The sequence below is a fragment of the Aythya ferina genome (assembly GCF_964211825.1).
Source record: "Aythya ferina genome assembly, chromosome: 13".
NCBI lineage: Eukaryota > Metazoa > Chordata > Aves > Anseriformes > Anatidae > Aythya > Aythya ferina.
In genome coordinates, this window is record NC_140311.1 from 17,277,312 (window position 1) to 17,300,496 (window position 23,185).

The window sequence follows — 23,185 nt, forward strand, 5'->3', positions numbered from 1 at the left end:
TAAAAGTCTCACGTGTGACCAGCTTTAAGTACACAGGACATCCTGGTGGCTTCCCTGGGGTCATTCACATGCTTGGAGCTGGCTTTAGAAAGATGCTGCGGTCAGCCGGGGCCAGCACGCACAGCACTTGGCTAGGTCAGGCTTCTGTGCAAAGTTGAAGCCTTCAGAGGCGATCATAATTGTATGTTTTCTTTTCAAAAGACCTCTCATTTTACTAGGAGAATTGTTTTCAGTGCTGTTGCAAAGTATTTCTGCTTAGGTAGAATAGGAAAATGGGTAAGTAAATGTGGCCAGATTTGCATGACCCAAACACGCCTGTGCCGATAGAGAGCGAAATGCCCTGCTCTAGATTGCACGAAGGTTTCTGGTCATTTGCATCCAACCTTTGCTCGAATCCCAGGGCGGGCAGGAAGTGCCACCCTTCCTGTTGTAGATAAATATGGAAGCGTCTCAGTGAGGGAGCAGGAATTAACTCTGCTTTTTCCTAGAGGTGAGGGGGAACAAGGAAAAAAAAAAAAAAAGAAGGGGTGAAGAGTCACTTCTGCGTGTTTCCCAAATCACTTTTTAATGAAATGCTTAGGATTATGAAGCATTTGTTGCCTCATTAGCATTAAGTTGTGGGAACTTCAGAAATCCCCGAGCTGCTTGGTAGCTTTCCGAACGACAGCCAGGCGAGCTGCTTGGTGCTCAGGGCGCCGTTCAGAAGCGAGTCTAAATGTCAGCTTGAGCTTCTGACATTCAGTGACCAAGATATAGGAACAATTTGTCAATTACTTCTTTTATTCCTGCCAGCCTCATCTGGGTTGCTAGTCCCTGTAATTGTCAGGAATTTCCAAACTAGTCCTGCAGAAGAGGGTGGAGTTTCTTACGTTAAGGTTTGGCAGCCGCTCTGGCTCAAGGCCTGAGGGGGGTGTGCATATTTCAGTTGTTGCATCCTGTAATGTGAGTTTTCAGCTTTTTTTTTTTTTCCCTTTCCGCTTTGACTTCCTATTGAGCGGAGCTACCCTGCCTTGTATTCACCAGATCCTTTATAAAAAGAATATTTTATTTCTGTTATAATGAGACCTGTAAGCCATATGTCACCACCATGGCTGGATTTACATGTTGCATTGGAACTGGAACGTACACATTCTTTTTAAAATCCTTGGCCTGAATTGCCAGTTTGGGCAAAACCACCCATCTGTAAAATGCAGGTACTTGTCTCCTCCTCTGGAGCTTGGGGAGTTTTATACAGACTGGATTTTAGCATCCAAGTTGGAGGGAAGGAAGAGATAAAGGCATGCTGAATGTGATAGAGAAAGGAATGATCTTAGGTGCCTTTGCTTTTGGAAGCAAAAGCAGGTATTCAGAATACTTTCCCGTCTCTGTCAGAAGTTGTGAAATGACTCCTTGGGTTTCGAACGAGTTGCCATTAAAATTAGATAGTGTGGAGTTTATTTCTGCAAAGTGCTAAAAAGAGTGAGTGACGGTGGGTATTTAAAACACACTTAAATATGCTCGCAGACAGGCTTGCAGAGTATGTGTATGGTCTACGTGTAATATTTAAACTTTACTACTTCTCTACCGGCCATAAAGATACCCAGTAATTAACCCCTGTTTTCATGTCTCTATTTCCATCCTTCCCTTTCATAGATGTTGCACAGGAATGCTTAAGTCAGCAGCTTATTAAAATCATTCCTAGTGAAGTATATGATTTTTTTTTAAATCAAAACTTCAGATTATTTTCATTACATGCAATAATTGTGAGATAAATTGTGTACCTTTGAGGTGAAATGCACGTTGGCTTAAACCCACGTATCCCAGAAATGGGCAGTGCCAGTATTTGCAGCGGGAGCATCCGGGGTCCCTGACGCTGAAGCACGGAGTGCCACGGGGGTCCCAGCTGCAGGCAGCCACCTCATCTGCTAGCAAACACCTCGAGAGCAAGCAGGACAGGTGGTTAAACTTCACTTTGCTCACAGGCAGAACTGCAGGGGGACACAGCAAGGTCTGGCCAGGTAAGGGCTGCCCTCTGTGAGTCCTTACGAGGCTCGTGATACTGCACCAGGGGGCTCTGCGCCAAGCCGTTGGCCCAACCACAACTACGAGGTGGAAAGGCTACAAGTGCTGCTGCTTTTAAGCTCTTTGTAAACAGGATTTTTCAGAAGCTTTAATGAAGTTGGTCATTTCTGCTTGCTCTGGTTAATTTGTACCATGTAAGACCACGGTTTGAAAAAAAAAAATTAGTAATTTTTTTTGGTTGTGGTTTAACTTGTACTCCTTTGCTTTGCTGCTTTACAAAGCCACCGTTTTAACAAGGGCCTGAAGGAGACAGCTTTGAAAAATAGTGACTACCATTAAGCAGATATAATTATCTACTGTGCCATCCTCGTGTGCACACCTTGCAATAGAAAGCAAAGCCTGACAGCCTGTGGTGGGTGTGAATTAGGGGCTGGGGGAAGGGAAGGAGCTTGAGTGAAATATCTCCTCTAGAAGCAGCTTGTATTTGGGGGCTATAAGATCTTCCAGCCATCAGAGTTCAACACAAACCAGATACCAGAGCTAGGATATTATATTCATTTCCCACTCAGCTATTGTGGGGAGAAATTGTGTGCTATTTCTGATAACACTGGGGGTTCTGTCTGGGGGGAAATGTAGAAACATGCGTTTCCAAATGACTTCTATTGTACTTCACATACTGTATCCGAGATGATTTCAGAACAGAGCTCTGGCTTGTAGGGAAGAGACCCAAAGGAGAGTTTGTGCGCTTGAAGGCTTGTCTGTTTTTTTCCAATCACTTCTGGGTCTATAAAAAGATATTCCTAGTCTCCAGCAGCTTTCCCTCTTGTGTGCTTAGGCTCTGAGCTACATAACTGCTCCTTTCAGGACAGAGCTGTTCGTGGATGGGCAGGGTGGACAGGAGACAAAACTCCCCCCCTTGCCTCTGTTAATGACCTGTGTTCGTGTAATGGTGCAGAACTGGCTTTTTATTGCTTTGTCTCTACCTCGTGCTCTGCCTGTTAGTGCTTTTCCAGGGCTGGCTTTGAGAGTTTTCACTTATTGGAAGGCAAACGAACAGCGGGGCGACGTTATGGCATTCCCATGCAGCAAGCACTGCTCTGCAGGAGGATAGTGTTACCAAATTGCTTCAGCATGCATTCCTGCTGAAGCCAGTGGCGCCTTCTTGGGCCTGAATTCAAACAAACTGAGGGTTCAAAGGCATCCTAGAGCAATACATCCCCGCTGCAAGAGGCAGAGGTGGTTTAAACGTGCTTGCTGCCTTCTTTCTTTACTGCATTTCTGCCGTAGCAGGCACATTCTTGTGGGGAAGCACATTTTCAGCTGCATATGAATGGCTTCAGCTTTAGGAGAAGCCCAGAATATAATGAAAACACCCTGAATATATTAAACAAAGGACTTTGAAGCCATCAGAAATAGTGGGTGGGAGACAGGCAGATGCTGACGAGTGTTACCAATTTGCTGAAATAGGAGCTGTCCAAGATGAAGAGGGTAATCGTGGGGTTTGTCAAAATGCCTGGGAGGGTTTCTGAATCATTGCTAGCGAGGCAGGAAGTCCTCTCTTCTTCCCCAGAAAAACTCTGTGCTGAGTAACCCATCTGGAAGCAATGAATCTCCACAAAAGAAGAGCCTTCCTTCCCCCTCACCTGCTATGCCAGGACCACGCTTCTCCTGCAGAGGTAGCTCTGGTCCTGAGGGTATTGCAGCCTCTTGTCTCCGTGCAACTTCCCACAGGAAGCTCCTTATCTCTGCCTGCCCCTGCTCCCTGCACCATGCGCATGAAACCTCCGTGCCTTCTGAGCCTTCAGCCTGCAGGGACTGAGACCCCTGGCAGAAGTTGCACAGTTTGTCAAAGATGTGGCTGAGAAACCTAAATCAAACGAAGCGACACCATTTGTTTGGTTTCTAGAATATGAATCCCTCTTCTGCTGGGCAGGTAGGGTAATAACAAAGTGTCCCTGTCCTGATAGGAACGCTTTGTGCTTGGCCATTGCTTTGAGACCATGCAAAGCTCTCTGGAGCAGAGGAACCTTCAGGTTAGCGGCTGCCAGGCATTACAGTGCCTCAGGGCATCTTACCAGAATCCTTTCACTGAAGAAAAGTTTCAGTTTTCTAGGTTTCGTGCGTGCCTTTGTTTAATCATTTTGTTCTTGTCTGTTAAGGGCGGTTAGTCGTTCTGCATTGCTGGAAGCCCTGCAGTCGGGGGCTATGGGTGTGCAGGCATTATCAGACCATAAATCTTCCTGGCTAACTTGGAAACAGCTTGCTCTCTGGGTCAGCTGCGCTCGGAGCAGGGAAGCCTCCGAATCCCAAGTGCATCTGCTTGGCTCAGCTGGCTCTCAACTGCAGAAAGCAATCCTGACATGGGAAAGAGGAAAGGAAGACTGAAATTCTTGCTCAGGAGGCCAGGGAATCTTTTTAGGGGTATTACCTGCAGCACTTCAGGCTTTTGTGTGCTAGATTTCTACAGAGCCTGTCCTCGCCTTGCCTGTTGTGCTCAGTTCTTTTGCAGAGATTTTGTAAACATCATGGGGAATGTGAACGGGAGAATGACAAATGAAAACGAGAGCTCGTTTTAACTGCTTGAATTAGAAAATCTTGCTGATGAAGCCTGACCTCTGGTACCTGGCTAGGACATTTCCCGATGCAGTCAGGGATGACCTGGGGAAGTTGTGTGTGTTCACTGAAGCTGTGCCATGTGCAGGGAATGCCGAGGAGGAATGTAGCCATGCTGCAGTGCTCCGCTGGGCTTCCAGATGTGCACCACGGCTGGCTGAGATCATATGGGCTTCCAGAGGTGTTATAACACAGATTGGAATGTAAGTCGAAGGCTCTGCGTTTTCAGAGCACCCTTCAAGGCCAAAACGTTGCATTACGTGAGCATGAGCCTAGTGCCATGCAGCACCATCCGAAGGAAAATTCCCATCTTGTCACATTTCTGTAAGCCCGCAGACGGAGGGCGTGACTGCATCCTCGTAAAGCTTCAGGAATGAGCCCTTATCTGGAGCACGTGTTCCCTGCGAGGCCTCTCGCAGAGGAAGGAGTTCCAGCATCCTCTGATGCCATCTCCCCCGTGGTAGATGTTGCTGCGGCCCTTGGCACGGAGCAGCCAGGTTTGGTTCTTTGCTGGGCGAGAGAGGGTGGGGGATCCGTGGCAGCCAACCAAGAACGAGCCTCAGCATGCTGCCTTTTTTCCTTCCTCCCATCTCACTGAGGGCTGCAGCACACTGGCAACACTCAGGAAACTGCTTCCAATTCCTGTCTTAGGAAAACTTCATCATACTCTCCGTTTATGGTAATGAAGTCCCTCTGTGCTTGGGAGAATTATTTCTGGGCCTCTTTACATCCAGAGGTCAGAACAAGTCAGAAATACTACCTATAAATGTAATAATAATAAAATCAGCCTTCGCTAGTACCTCTTCTGCAGAGAATCCTGGTTCACAGAAGGTGAACTGTTCCTCGCAAGTCCTCACTGTGGCAGAGCTGGCGATGAATGGCACTGCCAGAAGAAGCAGTGCACTGAGTCAGTGCAGCAAGTGCATGAAATAAAACAATTTCCTATGTAAAGGATAATTATGGCACGACACCTTAGGAAAGCTGAGTTGTCTGGAGCACATACATGCCTTTAAAGCTCGCTGAACATCTGGGTACTGCAAAATTAAAGATGATTTGAAGGATTTCTGAATTAATTCTGTTTAAACCCTAAGTTTTTAAACACAGTTATTTTTTTACTGATGCAGGAAAATGAAGTGTGCTTTGTGGGGAGGAAAAACAAAACTCCGTGTGAAAAGCCACTGAGCAAGCCGTGCCTGTGCTTTAGGTCTGGTGCATGCGTTAGGCATGTGCAGGCAGTGCTGTGACGTTGGGCAACAGCTCGTGTTGCAACGCTTCACCTGCAGGTTGGGCTGATGGGAGCGCTTTCAAAGTGAACATTTCAGCGGAATTTCTCTGTCCTAATTCTCTTTCGGCTGGGCACTTGGTATTCTTTGAGTGCAGGCCAGAAAGTTAATCCACACATACACGTTCTCAGATTTATTAATTATGAAACCAATAAAACCTTGTTGTCGGCTGCCTTTTGGAAGAAGAGCGTTACCTGCCTTAGAAAACTTTTCAGAGATTTCAGTGCTTTGCAGCAGGTAACGAGAAACCAAAGGTCTGACCTTCCTCCCTCAATTCTGCACACAGAAATGGGGGAGAGATCTGATTTTCAGGAGGATTTCTGTATTAAATGCATTTTTTTGGAGTCTGACAAAGCTTAAATCGGTGCTATTGAGCATGATGACCCGGAATAAAAAGATCTATTAATTACAACATTTTTTTTTCCCTGCAGAGTAGCAGCTGAATATTAAGTTGTTTTAAAATGTTCTTGTCCCTCCCATTCCAAACAAGTTGGAAATCTTGAGCAATCAAAGCATTAAAATACCTTTCTGCTGTACATGCACTGGTGGGAAGGCCTTTGGCTGGATTACTCACTCGTTACTGTAACTTTTATTATAAAATACTTGTTTGGGGAAAATCCTCTAGGGCAGCGACATTCACGCTGTGAGGTTAGGTGCCTGCTGACTTTATGAAGAGAAGAAAGGGATGCCACGTCTGGCATTAATAGCGTTTGGAGACTTCTCTCTGGTGCTCACTTTGCAGTCTCTGGGTTGCCTCAAGGAACAGGAATATGAAAAGGGAGACGTTTGAAGCATCACGTGGCGGGACCTTTTGGGAAGGACGGCGTGCTGTAGGGATGGCTCGATTCGCTCAGATCCAAGTCCTGCAGGTCTGCTCTCCTGGCTGCCCCGTAACTACGAGCAGATTCCCAGGAGCACTGGTTGAACAGGGCCACCACACAGCGGTACTTTCCCAGACCCCTTTCCGCTTCCAAGAAGGACTTCCTGAGCCCAAACAGCGTCTTTTGTCCTCGATACCCCTCAATGGACTTTTCTTCCATGAAGCTCCAGAGTAGCTCTTTGAACTCGCATAAGGGAGCCTGTGTTTTGCATTGTGGTGCTTCTCTAGGCTTTGGCTCTGACTTGGGAAAAGTTGCCTCCTTCCTACGATGTTGTATTTCAGAGTTTACAACAACCACAGCTAAAAATGCAGTGCCCCGGTGTTGCTGTGCGAGGCCAGCCAGCTGTGATTGTTACAGACAGTCACGTCTGTGAGTGCAGCGCTCTGTGTGTTAGAATAGGCTTGTGCTTTGTTTATTCTGACCTTTTTAATTTCATATTTTATTTTTTTTTTATTCTGCCTGAAGTGTGCTAAGATGGTTACTGGGAGGAGAGCTCCAGGCTGTGTCTAGTGTACACCTTGAGCCTGTTTTTGCAGTGGGACTGGAATGGGATCCTGCCAGCAGCTTTCAATATTGCACTGAAAAAAAACCTGTTCTTAGCTGGTGGGCTGGATCTAATCCTTGTCTTTGCTACAGTTACCTCGATAACAGGCACCAAGTCACATAAATGCCCTCTGGTACCAACCCAACTTGGTACATTTGCAACAAATACCTGCCTCGGTTTCCCTGTCACTACCACGGGGATGCTGAGGACGGCAAGAACAAACAAACCTAGCAGGACAGTGGAGATGGGGAAGAGCTGTAACCCGCAGAGTGTCTGGAGCCCAGGCTGGAGTCTGAAGCCCCCTGACAGCTCCAACTGGATGCTTTCCTTCTGGCTGCTGTTGCAGCGTTCTGCAATGCGTACGAGGCCAGAAGTTGACTCCCTTGTTCTCCTTACCTAACTTCAGTTACATTTTCCCTTTTGTTTCAGCTCAAGAAGAAGCAGGTCTACGTTGAGAAGGTGGAGAAGATGCAGCAGGCCCTGGTTCAGCTGCAGGCAGCGTGTGAGAAGCGGGAGCAGCTGGAGCACAGGCTGCGGACGCGGCTGGAGCGAGAGCTGGAATCTCTGCGGATGCAGCAGGTATCCTTCCTCCCTGCCTTGCCCGGCTCCTGTTGGGATTGTGCACTACACCACGCACGAGAGAAGGGCAGTGGTTTTTCTCCATCATGCAAAATGAGCACATTTTTCTTTTGTTAGCTGCTTTCCTGCTGGCCACGTAAAATGAGCAATTTTTTCTTTTGGTAGTTATCATCACGCTGGCCTTTCTGTTGGTTTTTACTTGATTTAATTATTCCATTCTGACCAGAAAACGTAGATAAGGTAGCAATAAGGGATCCATCCCCTGACAATATTCAGACAGACATCTCGCTGCATGGTGTTCTATCTTTGAGTAACCTGGTTGTATTTACTTCTGTATTATTTTAAAAATATTGCTCACAGTTGAAACTTATGTAAAATTCATTAACAGCTGGTCTGAAAAAGAGGCCCTTCAAAAAACTTCCATATTGAAAAAAAAAAGCCTACTAAAACCACAAAACCAGTTCCGTAAAGGTAGCTGATGGAAACAGGCAGAAGCTTCCCGTGGAGCAAATTGGAATTGTAATTTGAGTCTTTTTCAGTGGAATGAATGAGTGAGAAGTAGATTGTGCAGGGTGTTACGATGTGAGGTTTTAGGTGGTGTTACAGTGTGATGCATTTCAACAAGCATCGAATGCAGGCCTGCATCCTCTTTCCAGAAAAATTTACAAACCTGACAGTTTATGCCTGTGTGCTAAATCACATTCAGTTCCAGGCTATGTTTAGTCCTCGACTGCCATATCTGTGTAGGAACGGATATTTAAATATTAATTGTATTTTGTATTGGTTTGCTAGGAGTTACAGTAATTTGATAAGCTTTCTTCCACGTTACCATGCAAGATTACTTGCCCTGAACCCCACAGCTTTTAACTGCGAACCTGATACAAAGCAAAAAAATAATTTCTTGTCATGGTTTCAGAATTCTGAGCTGGACACGAAACAGTTTGCCTGCCCAATTTCTTTCTTTTCTTTTAAAGTAACTTTTTTATTTTTAAGTCAAATATCATGCCAGTCGCAGATGAGACTTCCATATAAAACTGTGAAGTTTGCACTTCGAAATTTTAACACAGCAAATCTCCGCTCTTTCTTGATTTGAGAGAAGAGGAGCAGTCTGTCTTCAAGTCTTGCTTTAGAACTAAATTATTTTTAACTCCCGGCTACTTAATCCACAGGTGTACACTGATCGGAGTGATTTAGTAATCGAATCCCAATATATCCTAATATATACTATATATCCTAATACATTATATATCCTAATATTTTGGATTTCTTTTTAAAGCTGTTATAGTTCTTGTGCTTTGTTGGAGCAGTTCTGGAAATAAGTTTGAGTTACTTCAGGCAGTATGGATGAGCTGTAGGCATCAGACCTGAGTAGCATGATCCAGCTCTCTGGCGCTCACTTGGGGCTTTGCACATGGAAAAAAGCTGTAAGGAGCGTTTTCCATCGCAGATATTTGCCTGTTAGTACCCACCAGCTGTGGAGTGGCATGAGGAAGCACTCTAGCATGAGTACAGCTGTCTTTCTGAGGAGTGCTTCTTGGCATGTTATGACTTCTGAGCCTCACCGTTTGGAAAACAGAAGCCTGGCTTTGCCAGGTTTGGACAGAGCGAGGCTGAAAATGTGCCTGCAGGCTTTCAGGTTAAGCTCTAAAGGAGACCGTGACCATCACCCAGTGTGCCCAGCACAGCTCAGGCTGCTGCGTTTCCCTCTGGGGGGCTCTTGCATCGAGCCAGCGCTGCTCCTGCCCAGCCTCTGTCTTTCAGCCCAAAGCAAACAAAGCAACCCCGAGCCTTACAGGTGCATCCTGTGACTTCTTTTTGTTTTGTTTTTGGGAACCAGCGTCAGGGTACATCTCAGGCTGCCAACGTGTCGGAGTACAACGCCACGGCGCTTATGGAGCTCCTGCGTGAGAAGGAAGAAAGGATTCTTGCTCTGGAAGCCGACATGACCAAGTGGGAGCAGAAATACCTGGAGGAGAGCGTGATGAGGCAGTTCGCTTTGGATGCAGCTGCGACCGTGGCTGCTCAGAGGTAAACGAGACTATTCATAGCACAGGGATAATTTTCTTTTTCCAGTTGAATGTTGAATTTCCCACCGAGGAATGTTGTCATACCACCTTCCCATGATACCTTTCCTTGTGGTCTGAACGGCTTCACAAACTTCTGCGTGCAAGTGGAGCTTGGCAGCTTTTTCCTGGGAGCTGCACGATTGCCAACAAATAAAAACTTTCTGCCAGGGGAAGATTCCCCCACATGCAAGAACCATTTCCAGACTAGAATTGTTCTGAGCCGTTCCTCAAAGCTGTTGCTTCCAAAATAGATGTATGAGGAGGGTTGCTGTTGCTTTTTGTTGCTTGTTTTCTAAACAGGAGTCAGTCCTTGCTGAAGTCATGTGGGATGGGGTAAGCTTGGTGAATCACATCGCTCACCCTGAATGGCTTGCTTGTTCTCCAGAATGTTTTTGCAAATTACTTTGTGGTACTGTCCTCAACATGGTTACTAACCAGAAACGTCTACAAGGAAATTCTGCTCAAAACCTTCTGCTGTGTGTAGAGAGCAGTGCTTGTGGGGGTGGGAGGGAAGGGGTGTCTGAAATTTGGTAACAAGGTCACATTCCAAGACTGCTCTCCAGAAGCACATAATAAATACGATTGCAAACAGGCCCAAGTGCTTCGGCTAGTTGGCAAGCAAGAGCTGTTATTGGAGTGCAATTCTTTAATGTCAGGTAGTGCTTACATGTAATTTCATTGATCACTGGTTTCTGCTTCTTGACAGCAGATTTTATGTTAGATTGTTTCAGGAACCAGATTCAAATTGGGATGTTATCGCAGCTGGCTTCCTAGCACATCAGATCATACTCGAATTACAGGGGGAAGTCACAGATCTGCTGTGTTAGCATTTAAAGGCTTATCTTATCTTGCTCCAAAAGCTGGCTGTTATTTTGGGGTATTGATGTTTCTTGTGCACTGTTCTCTGCCTCCCCAGAGATTCTCTAAAGCCTCTCGCTACTGCTTGTCCCGAGAGGCTGTGTTATATTTTCAGCACGTGCTGATAAACAGGAGTCTGGTCTATTGTTTGTCATGGAGTGAGAGGGGCCGTGTTAGGCCTGGTCGGGTTTGGTAAATGAACAAGAACGCTTTCCAGGCAGGAAAGAGCCGACCCCTGGTTTTCCATTTCCTTCTAGCGCCCTCAGAAGAGGCTGTTCCATCAGCACCAGGGCTTCTGCAAGTTTCTGTGCAGTTGGTACCTGCAGCGTAGCCTTCTCAAAAACAGGCTGTGAGGGATTTCGTTCATTTCGGTGGTAACCTCACCTGTGCTGTGCACAACTTTGCTTTCCTTTTTCTTTGGTAGTGGAAAACAGCACCCCGTAGGAAGCTGAGGTAGCAGGAAGGCTGCTTTACAGCACAGGCTGTACCTGGGTCAGGTTAGGTTTCTTTGATGATGAGTTTCTTGTGCCCATCAGGTTGGTGCTTTGCCATTCCTGATCTGAACTTTTGTAGGGTTAAATGCACATTTCCAGACAGTTCTTAGGCCTTGTTCCTGTTTGAGGGAACAAATTTCTTATCACAATGAATTGGAGCTATTGGTAACGAACTTTTTTTAAAAAATTAATGCATAGCTATGGCAGTAACACGCTCTTATGCTGTGCATGTGACATAAAGCATTGCACAGTGACTTCGTCCTGACTATACAGCAAACAAGTAGGATGAAATACTCGTTAGGTTTTGGTTAATGGACTGAACACCCATCACAGCGTTAACATCAGGCACTGTGTGGAGTCCATCTAAAACTGTTTTCAGTTCATTCCAAGTATTTTGGATCAAGGTGCTTAGAACTGCTTAAAAATTTTCGTGACTATCTCCCTTCAGTGCATACTTAGATACCCTATTTTGGAGGGAGAAGGGAAAAAACTGCATGTGAAGTGCAGGTAGCATTCTTTCAGTTGAAACAGTGGATTCACAGTGAATCCGCTAGATCACAGCCTGGCCTGGGATGGACAGTAGATTGACCATTGCTACAATTATTGCATGTGTTTGTAATCCTTCCTGCGTTAGGACTGGGAGATGGAATTCTGGAAGACACTGAGACAGCTTAAACTCAAAAAAAGAAGTGAATGCTCCTGTTTGTTACTTTTGAGCAATCATTTTGTGCTGCTAGGGGGAAAGGAGCGTGTTCAGCTGGTCCTTCATCTGCTCTGCTGCTTCTTCCCAGGGACACAACGGTGATCAGCCACTCACCTAACCCGAGCTACGACACCTCGTTGGAAGCTCGCATTCAGAAGGAGGAGGAAGAGATCCTGCTTGCCAACAGGAGGTGTCTTGACATGGAGGGAAGGTAAAATGTAGTTTCGATCCCATCTGTCTTTAGGACGGGGATTTTAAATGAATTATCTGGGTAGATGCCTCAGAACCAGAAATCCTTAGGTTTTCACCAGTAGCAACAATGTAGGATGCCAGATGCTCGTTTGGCCAAGGAAGTAACTGCACAGCAATCCAAAAGCCGTCTTAGATTTTTGTATCTAGCTTATTCCTCTTCTCTCATCAGGGCATCTTCATCAGACCTCCAGCCACCTGTTAACACTTTCACAGACCTGCTTTCCCCACCATTTTTGCAGTGCAAACCTCCCCGGTCTATAAATACTTTTTTTTTTTTCTGTTGGTCTCATGCCCAGCCCATAACTCTCAGCCTTGCCTCAAAGCCTCTTCCATGCCTGATGGGAGCAGCTTCCAGCACCCAGAGGCGGGTGGGCATCTCAGGGAAGCTCTGTTCGTGTACGTACAGGAAGTCTGACGCATCATCTGCTGTGGTGGGGCCGTGAGCAGGCAGTGCTCGGGGTGATAAGCTCACCGGTGTCCTCTCTGTGCCTCTCTGAATGCCATGGGGAGTTCAGGTCATAGCCACGGGGAGCTGAGGTCTCAGTCTGAGGACACAGGATTTCAAAAGTGTTGTTATTTGTTCTTCTCGACAAGGATCAAGACTCTGCACGCTCAGATCATTGAGAAGGACGCCATGATCAAGGTGCTGCAGCAGCGCTCCCGCAAGGAGCCCGGGAAGACCGACCAGCTCTCCTCGATGAGGCCCGCCAAGTCGCTCATGTCCATCTCCAACGCGGGCTCGGGCTTGCTGTCCCATTCGTCCACGCTGAGCAGCACTCCCATCCTGGAGGAGAAGAGGGAGGACAAGAGCTGGAAAGGCAGTCTAGGTAATTTTTAAATAACTGTGGCCCTTCGGATAGGCGAGTCACTGCTTAGAGGGGAGGCAGGAGCAGCAGCAGGACGAAGGTGTCTGACAGCCGGATTGACTGGCCTAGCACGCAGCAAAACTGACTGCAAGCAAGGTGGGACAGACTTGGCACAACTCTTGTTTGAATCACGTGGGGAAACGGTGACTTCTGATCTCAGGCTCTGTCATTAAAATACTTCAGCCTTAATTCTCACTCGGTTTGGTGCCTGACCTTAGGGATAGTTGGGATCTCGTTTTCAGAGTTTCCCAAGCAGGTGCTTTCAGGTGGGTTGTTACGGCTGTCTGAAGCTGTAAAGCCTCCTTCAGCAAGCAGCCAGCACAGATAGAAATCGGGATTGCTGTCCTCTGGTGTTGTGCCTGCGCCAACATGACTTCTGTCTGGAATGTCTCAGTATCATCGTTTAGAGAACAGGAGTCACATCAAAGCAAATCTTAGATTATGTCTTTCTTCCTGGAAAGAAATTAGGCCCACAGGTCCTCCCTACGAGACCAAATGGCCCTGAGAGGTGAGTGAGGTCTCTTTCAGCTGATCTCAGGGTGTGCAGATTTACCCAGCCGTAGCTGGGCAAGTGCTTAGAGTCAGGGAAGCCTGGTGTTAGTGCTGACTTGCAGCAACACAATGCTGCTTTTCTTCAGCTACTTCAGCACCCAGTGGTGAAAGGTGCTCAAGAAAGGTGAATTAGAGCTGGTTGCTGAAGCACAGGGTGCCTTCCAGACCCTAGGGGAACTGCTACAGAGAGGGGCAGAACAGATTCCAGTTGGTTTTCTGGGACTGTGAAATTTCCTTCCTTTTTTCCACACAGGTGTTCTGCTGGGAACAGAATATCGCTCGGAATCCATCCCCTCCACGCCCTCTCCTGTCCTTCCTTCCACCCCGTTGCTGTCAGCCCACTCGAAAACGGGCAGCAGAGACTGCAGCACCCAGACTGACCGGGGGAGCGATCAAAGCAAAGCTGCTCCTCCTGCTGCAGCTCCCACACCAGGACGGCTCCCCAGTACCAGCCTGGGCTACAGCGCGGACAAAACAGGTGAGGAACCTCAGCTGCCCGCCCGGAGGGGCCCCTGCCACTCACTCAGCGTCAGCTCTGCTCCACAGGGCAGGCTCCTGAGCTTTATCTGTTCAGGAAAACTGGGTTTACTTTTGGGGAGGGCAGATGGTTCTCAGAGGCAGGTTTTTGGGCTGAGGAGTCTCGAAATTGAACAAGAAAAAAGCTTTAAGAGTGGCAGGATAAGCATGGGCACACCGGGCAGGGAGGTATAGCAGGGTTGCAGAACTGGAGCAGGTATGTGCAAATCCTGGGACAGTCTCTGAGTCAATCTGCTCTGAAATAAGTTGTGAGCAGCACGTGGGGCTGAAGCAGGTTATGAAAATGGGCCGTAGAAACTGGTCGTTGTGTTTCAGTGGGTATTCAAAGCAAAGGGGACTTAGGTAAGGAGGACAGAGAAGAAGGGAAGGTAGCTACCATGATAACACTGTCTCATTCATGCCCTGTCCCAGCCGTGGGACCGACTTCAGCCTTGCCGTAAGCAGATCCACCTGACAGTGGCTATCCCAGGGGCTGGATTTGCTTCCCACAGAGCTCCGAGCTGGCAGGAGCTGCTCATTTTCCAGCCCACTCTGCCAAATCGATGCAGATTACACAACCTTGCCTCTTTGACTTACAGACACATTACAGTTGTGTTGTTCTTTATGGAAGAGTGAATTTGGCTGGTCTGCTGTGCATCTTGCCCATGCTATACTATTTAATAGGTATTGAGGGAGACAGGAACAGGTTTTGTGGTGAAAGCCTACACTGACTGCATTGGTTTAAATGTAGTTGTGCCAGTTTTATAGGCTGTTGTGGATCAACAGGAGATACCCGGGGGGAATTTGAGAAAATATCTTCATTTGTCTGGCTACATACATGCAGAATTGCTTTTTTTTTTTTTTAATACTATTAAATAATAAGTTGTTAACTGTTTTTTGGCCAATGACAGAAGGTGACTTTTAAAATGTTAACCTCATTTTTCTAATCCTGTGCTCACGGTTGTTGCCTGTGATTGACATTACAGCTGTGATTGTCTGTCTCTTGTTTTTCCTCGTTGCATAGATGGGCCACTCTTCCACTCCAGCACCCTTGAAAGAAAAGCCCCTGTTCAGACCATGGGTCAGGACATCCCAGATGGAGAGATGGTAGAATACCTCATCTGAAAGGCTGTGCCAGGATCTGAGCTGGGATACAATAGCAAGAATTTTTTTAAAAGACATTTTTATTGGGAAAAAATTTGTAGTACCTGAGTAATAAAAGAAAACTCAGCTGTTTGCTCTTGTATATTATGTCTCAAAAGTATGAACAGGTTAATTTATAATTTGTTCTAAATTATAAAAAAAAAAAGTCCATAACGCTTGTTCTTTGAAAGTTTCCCCCTTTATTTTTTAATTACTGGATCTGGTAACGTCTGGATAAAAAAACAAGAACTTAGGCGCACTGCATCTTGTATTTCATTTCAGTATTTTGAAAGTCTTAAACAGAAGTACCTGCTCTCACAGCTGGTGGCTAATTGTCTACTTTTAACGCAGTACGATGGGCATGAAGGCCTCGTAATGATCAGAGCCAGGGACTTAGTTGTCAGCACCACTTAGTGGTTTCAGATCACAGGTGTTCAGAAGAAGCTGAGATGAGGTATGATCAAGGGAGATTTCTCTTTGCAGTCAGAGTGAGAACTCAGAACAGGTATTTCACAGTCATAGGCTGGAAAGATTTGCATTTTCAGTAGGGTATTTTTTTTCCCCAATTCGTGTTATTTCTATTAAAAAAAGGAACAGACAAGACTCCGGTGATCAATGTCACATTTCATGTTTTCAGTTGCATCGAAAGATTTGCCATGCTTTTATACTTTTTCAGTAATTTATACAGTGGATAGTAATTAATATATTGCATTCATGTTTTACGTAAATTAAAAAGGACGTTCTGCAGGCTAGGTCCTGCTTTGTTAGGTCAGATTTCTGCCATCGCAATTTGGGCTTTAGTGGAACTGCTCCCACTTGACAGCAGTGCAAGCGGCGAGCGCTGTTGCTTTTCAGTGTTAGCAACTTTATCTCTGGAGAACTTCCTCTTTACAGGTTTCTCTGTATTTCACATGCCTGCCTTTGTATGTCCTGCCTTCTGGGAGATCATAGATGCTTTTTCACATAGCGAAGCCTCGGAGGTAGAGGTTTAAACAGGAGCTCTGTGTAAAGCTTCAGATGGTGAATTCTGTCCTTTCAAATTATTTTTTTCTTTATCTAACTGGAGAGAGCAGCTTAAATAACCCCCCCGAGGCATTATGGAAGGAAGTTACGCGTTCTAGTTGTCAGGTTCTCTTTCAGATCCGTGGAAACTGCCACAAATGCAGCAATGCTTCAGTCGCAGGTGCTGTAAGGAGATACTAAGACCAGTAGAAGTAAATGTTCGAGTATTTTTTGTTACTGTCTTTGCATTTTATTAAAACAGTTCAATGTTAATTTCTGTTAAAAACCTTTTTTTACTTGAATGCTTAAATGTTTAATTAGCTCGTAGTCATGTGTCAGGAGCCTGGCTAGCCTCAGCTTTCTGTGCAACGTTAGAGTAGCCAGACTTTAATTTCGGATCACTCCAGAAATTAGAAAAAATAGCCGTTAATCATCCAACAGCTAGTGAATGTCCTCAATTCTTACTTGGTTGACACTGGTGATAAGGTGTCCCCTTGAAATGGCCTTACCAGATCAACAAATATAATGTGAAGTTTGCAGTGGAGGGCTGGGAGATGGAGGGAGGTGCCTTCTCTCACCCTAGCAGTGCCTAAAGATCAGCTCCAAGTTGGATCCTGCTCGTCTTCTAGTGGTCATCGCTTAGAAAAGCAAGGCAAGCAGTTCCCAGCATCCCTGGCAAATTTACTGCTTGCTAGTACTCTCCAGCCGATATTCCTGGACCCACAGAAGTTCGAGATGGTAGAATGTGTATGTTGTGAGCTGGGGACTGAGCCTAAATAGCCTGACCTTACTGCAAGATGCGACTAAGGCTAAATAGCCGGACTTTGCCCAGTGACCTCTCCAACAGGCTGCACAGCCTTCAGCACGCTGCGTCAGCCACTCCAGAGCTGCACTTTAAGGCTTGGACAGTCTCTGCCATATGGGACAATGTTCTGGAGTACAGCAGACCTTTTCTAAGGGTATTCTAAGAATTTGATTTAGTTCTCCACCCTCTTCTAGACAAACTGTTCCCAGCCTCTTTGTTCTCACCCCTTGCATTTATTTCTGTTGACTTAATTCCATCCTGTTATATGAAGTTATGCCCACTCGGGGTGATTTTAAGTGGTTTCCCTTCCTCTTCCCCAGTTGCTGGAAATGCAGAAGAAGCTTTTCTCATTAGGTCACTACGTCCATCCTTCTGCCCTTTCAGCTTCATGTTCTGTATTAGATTTTGTGGTTTGGGCTTAGAATGAACCATAGGGGAGATCAAATGCCACTGGGGTGTGTGAGAGAGGAGAGATATCTGAGTACTTTTCTGCTCTTCTAAAGTCAGAAAAAAAAATAAAATTCCATCTTTACAAGTGCTTCTCAGCAGTAGGAAAGAAGTTTTGCAGCTGTGGGGCTCTGGACAAACCATTCCAACTCACTTGATTCACTTTAATTCTGAAGTGCCTCGGACATTTTTGATCTTTTACAGATAAAATCTGTTTCAGAAAACTGATTTTCCCCAGTCGGTATTGGCTGTTAGCTGGACTAGGTAAAAACAATTTGTTTATCCTCCTTGCAGCTCATTGTTTTCAAACTGGGCTCCGCTGCAATCTATTTTTGTATTCTTTGTAGAGAAAAGGACACAATAGTCTTATGTGAATGTAATGCAGACGATGCACAGCAGCTGCCTCCTCAGAAAGTGGCAGCCAGGTGGTCTCTGACGGAGCAAGCCGTCAGGATCGCGGTAGCCTTACTGTTTCTGTGCCAGGAGAGGTGAATTTGGGAGCCAGTGATGCATTTTCACAGACCTTAGGTCAAGTTCTTTGCCCTGTTGTACAGTTTTGATTTCTCCCAAAAGCAAAGCCCCTGAAATTTTTGACAGGGAAGTCTGAGGTGATCTTCCTGTGCTGATAAACTAGGAACTGTCAGGAATGCAGTCTTCCCCTCGAGCTTCCTCAGAGCCATCCTGATGTGAATGTAAACGAGCTGCTTGCTTTGAGGAAGGTGCGTACTATAGTCTTCAGCCTCCCTGTACAGATTTTTATTTTGTTTTTAAACAAACTGCTTTAAGGAGACAAACTGCACACCTAGTTCCTTCTGTAGAGCTTATTCCTAGTAGAAGGTGATTTTTAACAGGTTGATTGCAATGACCTTCTTTGCAAACCAAAATTTTAGACTAAGAGTTTTTCTTAAACTCGGGTATTAGAAGCAGAATTGTAGCTTTTATTAAAAATAATTAAAAAAAGGCCACATATTCTTCTTTGTAGAGCAAAACAAGAAAATCAAGTGTAGTTACTTCTCCTCTTTCCTTTCACTGCGTACAGATTGGCCAAACTCCCAAGCCCTTTCCGTGGGCAGTTCCTGTGGGATTTGAAGGCTCAGGGCACTGCCTGAGATCTGGAGGTTTTTGTTCCCATCCGACCCGGTGTTGTCATTAACTGAACAGCTCCTGCCTGGCAGCTCCTCTGGGGTCCAGAGCTGTAATTCTCTGGTCTCAGCACCCCTGGGGATCTGAGTTGCTCCTCAGGAGTCTGCCAAGGGTGGCTAAGGTAAGCAAGTGCAGTCAGGGAGCTTAAATTCTTTCCCTTTTGTAGCAACCACAAAATGTGAGGCACAAAGCTGGCATTGGCTTTGCTTCGTTTCTTTGGCTGCCTGAGTGAGGGGACTTGCAGGGCTTTCGGCCAGGACCATTTCCAAGGATGCCTCCTGCTCCACGAGCCCGCGGCGGCGTGTTAAGGTGTGTGACGGCCACATCCCGTGAGCCAGCCGTGATCCCGCTGCAGGAGCTGCGCTTTTCCACCTCTAAAGTGACCACGTAAACTCGGGGCAGCGAGGACAGCGACACCCCGGGGGTGTTTGGGCTCCTCTGCCTTCCCCGGAGGCTGGCGGCTCCGCTCCGTGCCAGGGCCGGGGGCTGTGGGCAGGGGGTTCTCTTTCCATGTATTTGTATAGGAACTTTTTTTTTTTTTTTTTTTAAAAAAGCTAGCGTTTTCATGTCTAGAAAGTTAAAAGACGTTGTAAAATGTAATTGTACTGTATTTATGAAGAAAATACATTTCTTTTCAAAAAGATCTTATTCTAAGTTTGTTTTAGAGTCTGACTTCCAACAGCATCGTCTCTCAGGCTTTCAGGAGCATTCAGACCCATCCGTTTCACACCACTGCGTCCGACACTGTTAGGGCCACGCTAAACTATTGAGAGCCAAGAGAAAGAAGCCCACCTGCCCTGCAAACTCAAGCAGAATCCGTGTTACCCCAAATTCAGAGGTATTTGAACACTCGCTTTCATTCAGCGTGGTCTCTGCTCAGGCTCAGCAGTGGGGATGCTGAAATACCTGGAGCCCAGCGCAGAGCGGGGCAGCTTCCACACCCTGCCCCTGCAGGGAGCCAGCAAGCGGCTGCCTCTCGGCTCCCTGAGCCAGCCCCACAGCTCCTGCTGCCTGCAGAGCAGGATCTGTCCCCGAGAGAGGCGAGCTCAGCACTCCTGCCTCCTTGTTCAGGTCTCTGCCAGCTGCAGAGTCACGGTTTTGCAGGGCACGAGGCTTGAACCCAGTTTCTCTTTCAGCACGCTCGTGGTCCAAAGTGCCAGAGACGAGTGAGCTGCTTCACGCTGTGCTCCAAACCATCCAAGCACAGGCTGAAATACTAAAAGTTTGCCATCTCACCACCTTAGAAAATGTATCAAGAGAAAGACCTTTTCTATATAAATCTATATTGAAATGAACCTTGTGGATTATTTTCTCCTCCTTATTTAAACTAAGTTTATTTTGTAATTTGTGAATTAGCTCTTTTGTAATTCAGCTGTTGAAACAGCCCTAAAGTCTTTGAAGATTATGGCAGCTTTAATTCTAGGAAAGAAAACAAAAAGTAAGTGTAAATATGCACTAAGATACCTTGTAAATGTCTATCGTTATGTTTGTAGCTAGCTATAAAAGTATTTTGTGTGTTTTTAAAGAACGAATCCTGTGTTTCGGGTTGTTTTTTTCCACCGATCTGCTGGTCTTGTGATAATTTTTCCGAGTATGAAAACCTTACTGACCATAACACAAAAATAATCTTGATCTCATCTAACCCTTGCTGCCGTTTGGCCTCCGTCTTTAAGCTTCCAACCCCCTGATCGGAGGTTTTGCAGGACAGAGGAGTTGTTACCCCAGTTTCTCCCCTCACCCATCGCCGTTGGATCGTTCTCTGACCCTCCTGCAGCTGCAGGTGAGGCTGCTGCTTTCCTTTTGTCATGAGGAGACCAACAGCACCCGCTCGCTGCTGCTTCCAGCTGCGGGGACCCTGCTGGTCATCTCTTATGGCTGGACTCCTTGGGGCTGCCTCAATGTCCCGGTGCACATCAGCAGCCTGAAGTCAGGTGAGGATTTCTACAGCGCAGCCTTCAGCAGCCCAACGCGCCGTCTGTTCTTGTCATCTTGCTGTGTTTCCTTGCCTCCAGTTTATTTTTCTTCTCTCTTTGTGCTGTCAGAGGGAAGGAGCAGGGACCGTGCTCACTGGAACTGGTCGGCCTTGATGCAATTTTCACTGCTGGCTTTTGGAATTGATCTTAACGTAGTTGTAACCTCCCCTGGTAGCCAGTGCTTTAATAAATACCAGCATGACAAATCTGGAGGCTGCCGGTCAGCTTAGCACAGGCATCCCCTACACTTTCAGGGCTTTTGATGTTGATTCTATAAATCTCTCTGGCATGCCAGAGCAGAAACAACAAGACGGGGGAAAAAAAAAAAAAAAAGGAGAAAAAACAGCTACAGAAGCTTGCTAGTAGCTGCCTTAGTTAACAAACCGATCTGCAGGAGGCTGTGAGCAGAGCTGGGACACCGAGCAGCGCCCCGGGAGCACACCAGGCCCTTGGCACGGCTCGGACCCAGGAGGCTGCAGCGAAAAAAGATTAAAAGGTTGGTTGGTTGGCAGAACCTTTAAAAGGAAAAAAAAGCCATTGCTCCAACCCCTCACTCCTTACCACCCTCACCTCTTTGCCTCTCATGGCTTTAAAATGCCTGTGAAGGAAAGCAGAACTCAGGAATAACACAAGACCTCTGCTGGTGTATGTGAGAGCCCTCCTGTACTACCTGAACTTTTTTCTCCCCGGTCATTTTTTTAAAGCATACAAGCGGGCAGCTCTGCAACTTCGGTGTTTTTCCTACTCTCCTATTTTCTGTGGCTGCATTTTAGAACCAGAAAATAACGGGAAGCCCTCTGGTCTGCAGCATTTCAGCTCTTCATTTTGTATTTTGGGGCGGTGCTTTGCTTGCTCTTCGTGCTGATGCCCAAGAGGCCGGGGCAGGGATTTGGGCGGTGCTGGAGGGGTGAGGGCAGAGCGAGCCGTGGCCACCTGTGTGCTGAGCGGGGTCTGGGGCTCGTCCGCAGCACCCAGAGCAAAGGGGCTTGGTGCTGTCCGCTTCTGTCCTCCTTGGGGTTCAGTGCTAGCAGGGCGCCCCCAGGCTGCTCTTTTGCTCTGCCCTAGCCCTCACATGGCATCGCTGCGAGCACCCAGCACGGGCTGTCGGGGTGAAACGCTTCCATTTCACTCGTGTTGAAAGGCATCGCGTTCAGACCGTGCGAGCTAGCAGTGAATTTTGTTAAATTCCCGTTTTTGGAGGTTGGCAGGAAGGTGCTGCACGTCGGGGTGCCCGGGGCTGTGACACGGCCCCGCTAGCCGCTGCTCCATGGGGCAGAGAGGGCAGCAACCCCCAAGGGACCTGACCCAGCCACTGTGAGCTTTTCTGTTTCCTTGGTTGGAAAGTTTGGGGGCTTTGTGAGCACCGCGCACCGAGAGCTGTGCCCAGCTTGGGGAGAGGAGCTGCCCAGCTCCCAGCTTCGCCAAAGCTCCGCACGTGGCCCTGGGCAGCTCCCCAGCCGTGGGTTTCATCACTGCTCCCTTTCCTTGCCCTCCCTGCCCTGAGCCCGGCTCCAGGAGCAAGCAGCAGCCGCTGCTCCCCTCCTGCACCAAACACCCGCGGCCGGGCGGCCTCCAGCCTCCTGCGGGACTGCAAACCTCCCCGGAGCTTTCCCCGCGGGATGCGTTCCTCCCTTCAGCTCAGCAGGACGCCGGAGCCTGTCAGGAGCATGGTTCTGGCTCACACAGGCTTCTAAAAAACGAAAAACACAACAAAAAGCACACTGAATGGCTCCAGGAATGTCACTTCTTGGGGGAAAAAAGCCGTTCCCCGGGCCTGCCCTGCCCCGCTGCCAGCCCCGGCCCCAAGGCAGCAACAGCTGAGGGGGCACCGGGGGCTTTGAGAGAACCAGAGAAAACAGAAGGATTGGGAATTGCTTAATTAGAAACAGTTTTCTCCTTTAATGTTCTGCAATTACTTTGAGGTCAGCAGAATTATTAGTATTATTAATCACCGAATTTCCCGAGAACTGAAGTTAATAGCAGCATAATTGGGCCGTGCCGTACAGCAGTAATTGCTGAGTGCCAGCAGCCAGCTAATTAAGTCTTCCAGCCCTTCTCTCGAGGCAGATCTCTTATTTCTTCCAATTCTGCACCGTGGATAACCCAGTGGTTAACATTTGGGGAGGGATCGGGGTGACCACGACCTGAGGTCCACTTGTCCCCGTGCCCAGGGTCCGTGGGGCACGAGGGGGGCCGGGGACCGAGATGCGGCCGCGCTCTGAGGACGGTGGAAGTGACGGGGAGGGAAGCGGCAGGTGCAGAAATGGGGAATTGCAGCCCTGCGGGGGGCTCCTGCTGCACGTGGTGATCCTTGGCAGGGCGGACGAGCCGCGGCTTCAGCCCCTTGCTGACGGCTGCAGCCGATTTGCCTTTTTCTGCCTTTTTTTTTGGTGTGTGTGCGAAGGAAGGGAGAAACAAAGCCATATGCCCGGGGAGGCCGGGGACAGACTCCAGGAAGGCTTTG

General features: G+C 47.3%; 1 protein-coding gene across 4 annotated transcripts in view; it reads left to right on the forward strand.

The window, feature by feature from the left end:
* The window catches only part of AMOT (angiomotin), a 60,885-nt gene extending 40,605 nt beyond the window's left edge, over window positions 1–20,280 (forward strand). For all 4 annotated transcript variants that reach the window (XM_084535056.1, XM_084535059.1, XM_084535057.1 and 1 more), the window contains exons 8-13: window positions 7,752–7,901; window positions 9,739–9,929; window positions 12,111–12,233; window positions 12,869–13,101; window positions 13,946–14,170; window positions 15,233–20,280. In XM_084535056.1, coding sequence (XP_084391182.1) covers window positions 7,752–7,901; window positions 9,739–9,929; window positions 12,111–12,233; window positions 12,869–13,101; window positions 13,946–14,170; window positions 15,233–15,333 — 1,023 coding nt within the window. In that variant the 3' untranslated portion in view covers window positions 15,334–20,280. The remainder of the gene's footprint in view (window positions 1–7,751; window positions 7,902–9,738; window positions 9,930–12,110; window positions 12,234–12,868; window positions 13,102–13,945; window positions 14,171–15,232) is intronic.
* The last annotated feature ends 2,905 nt before the right edge of the window (window positions 20,281–23,185 follow it).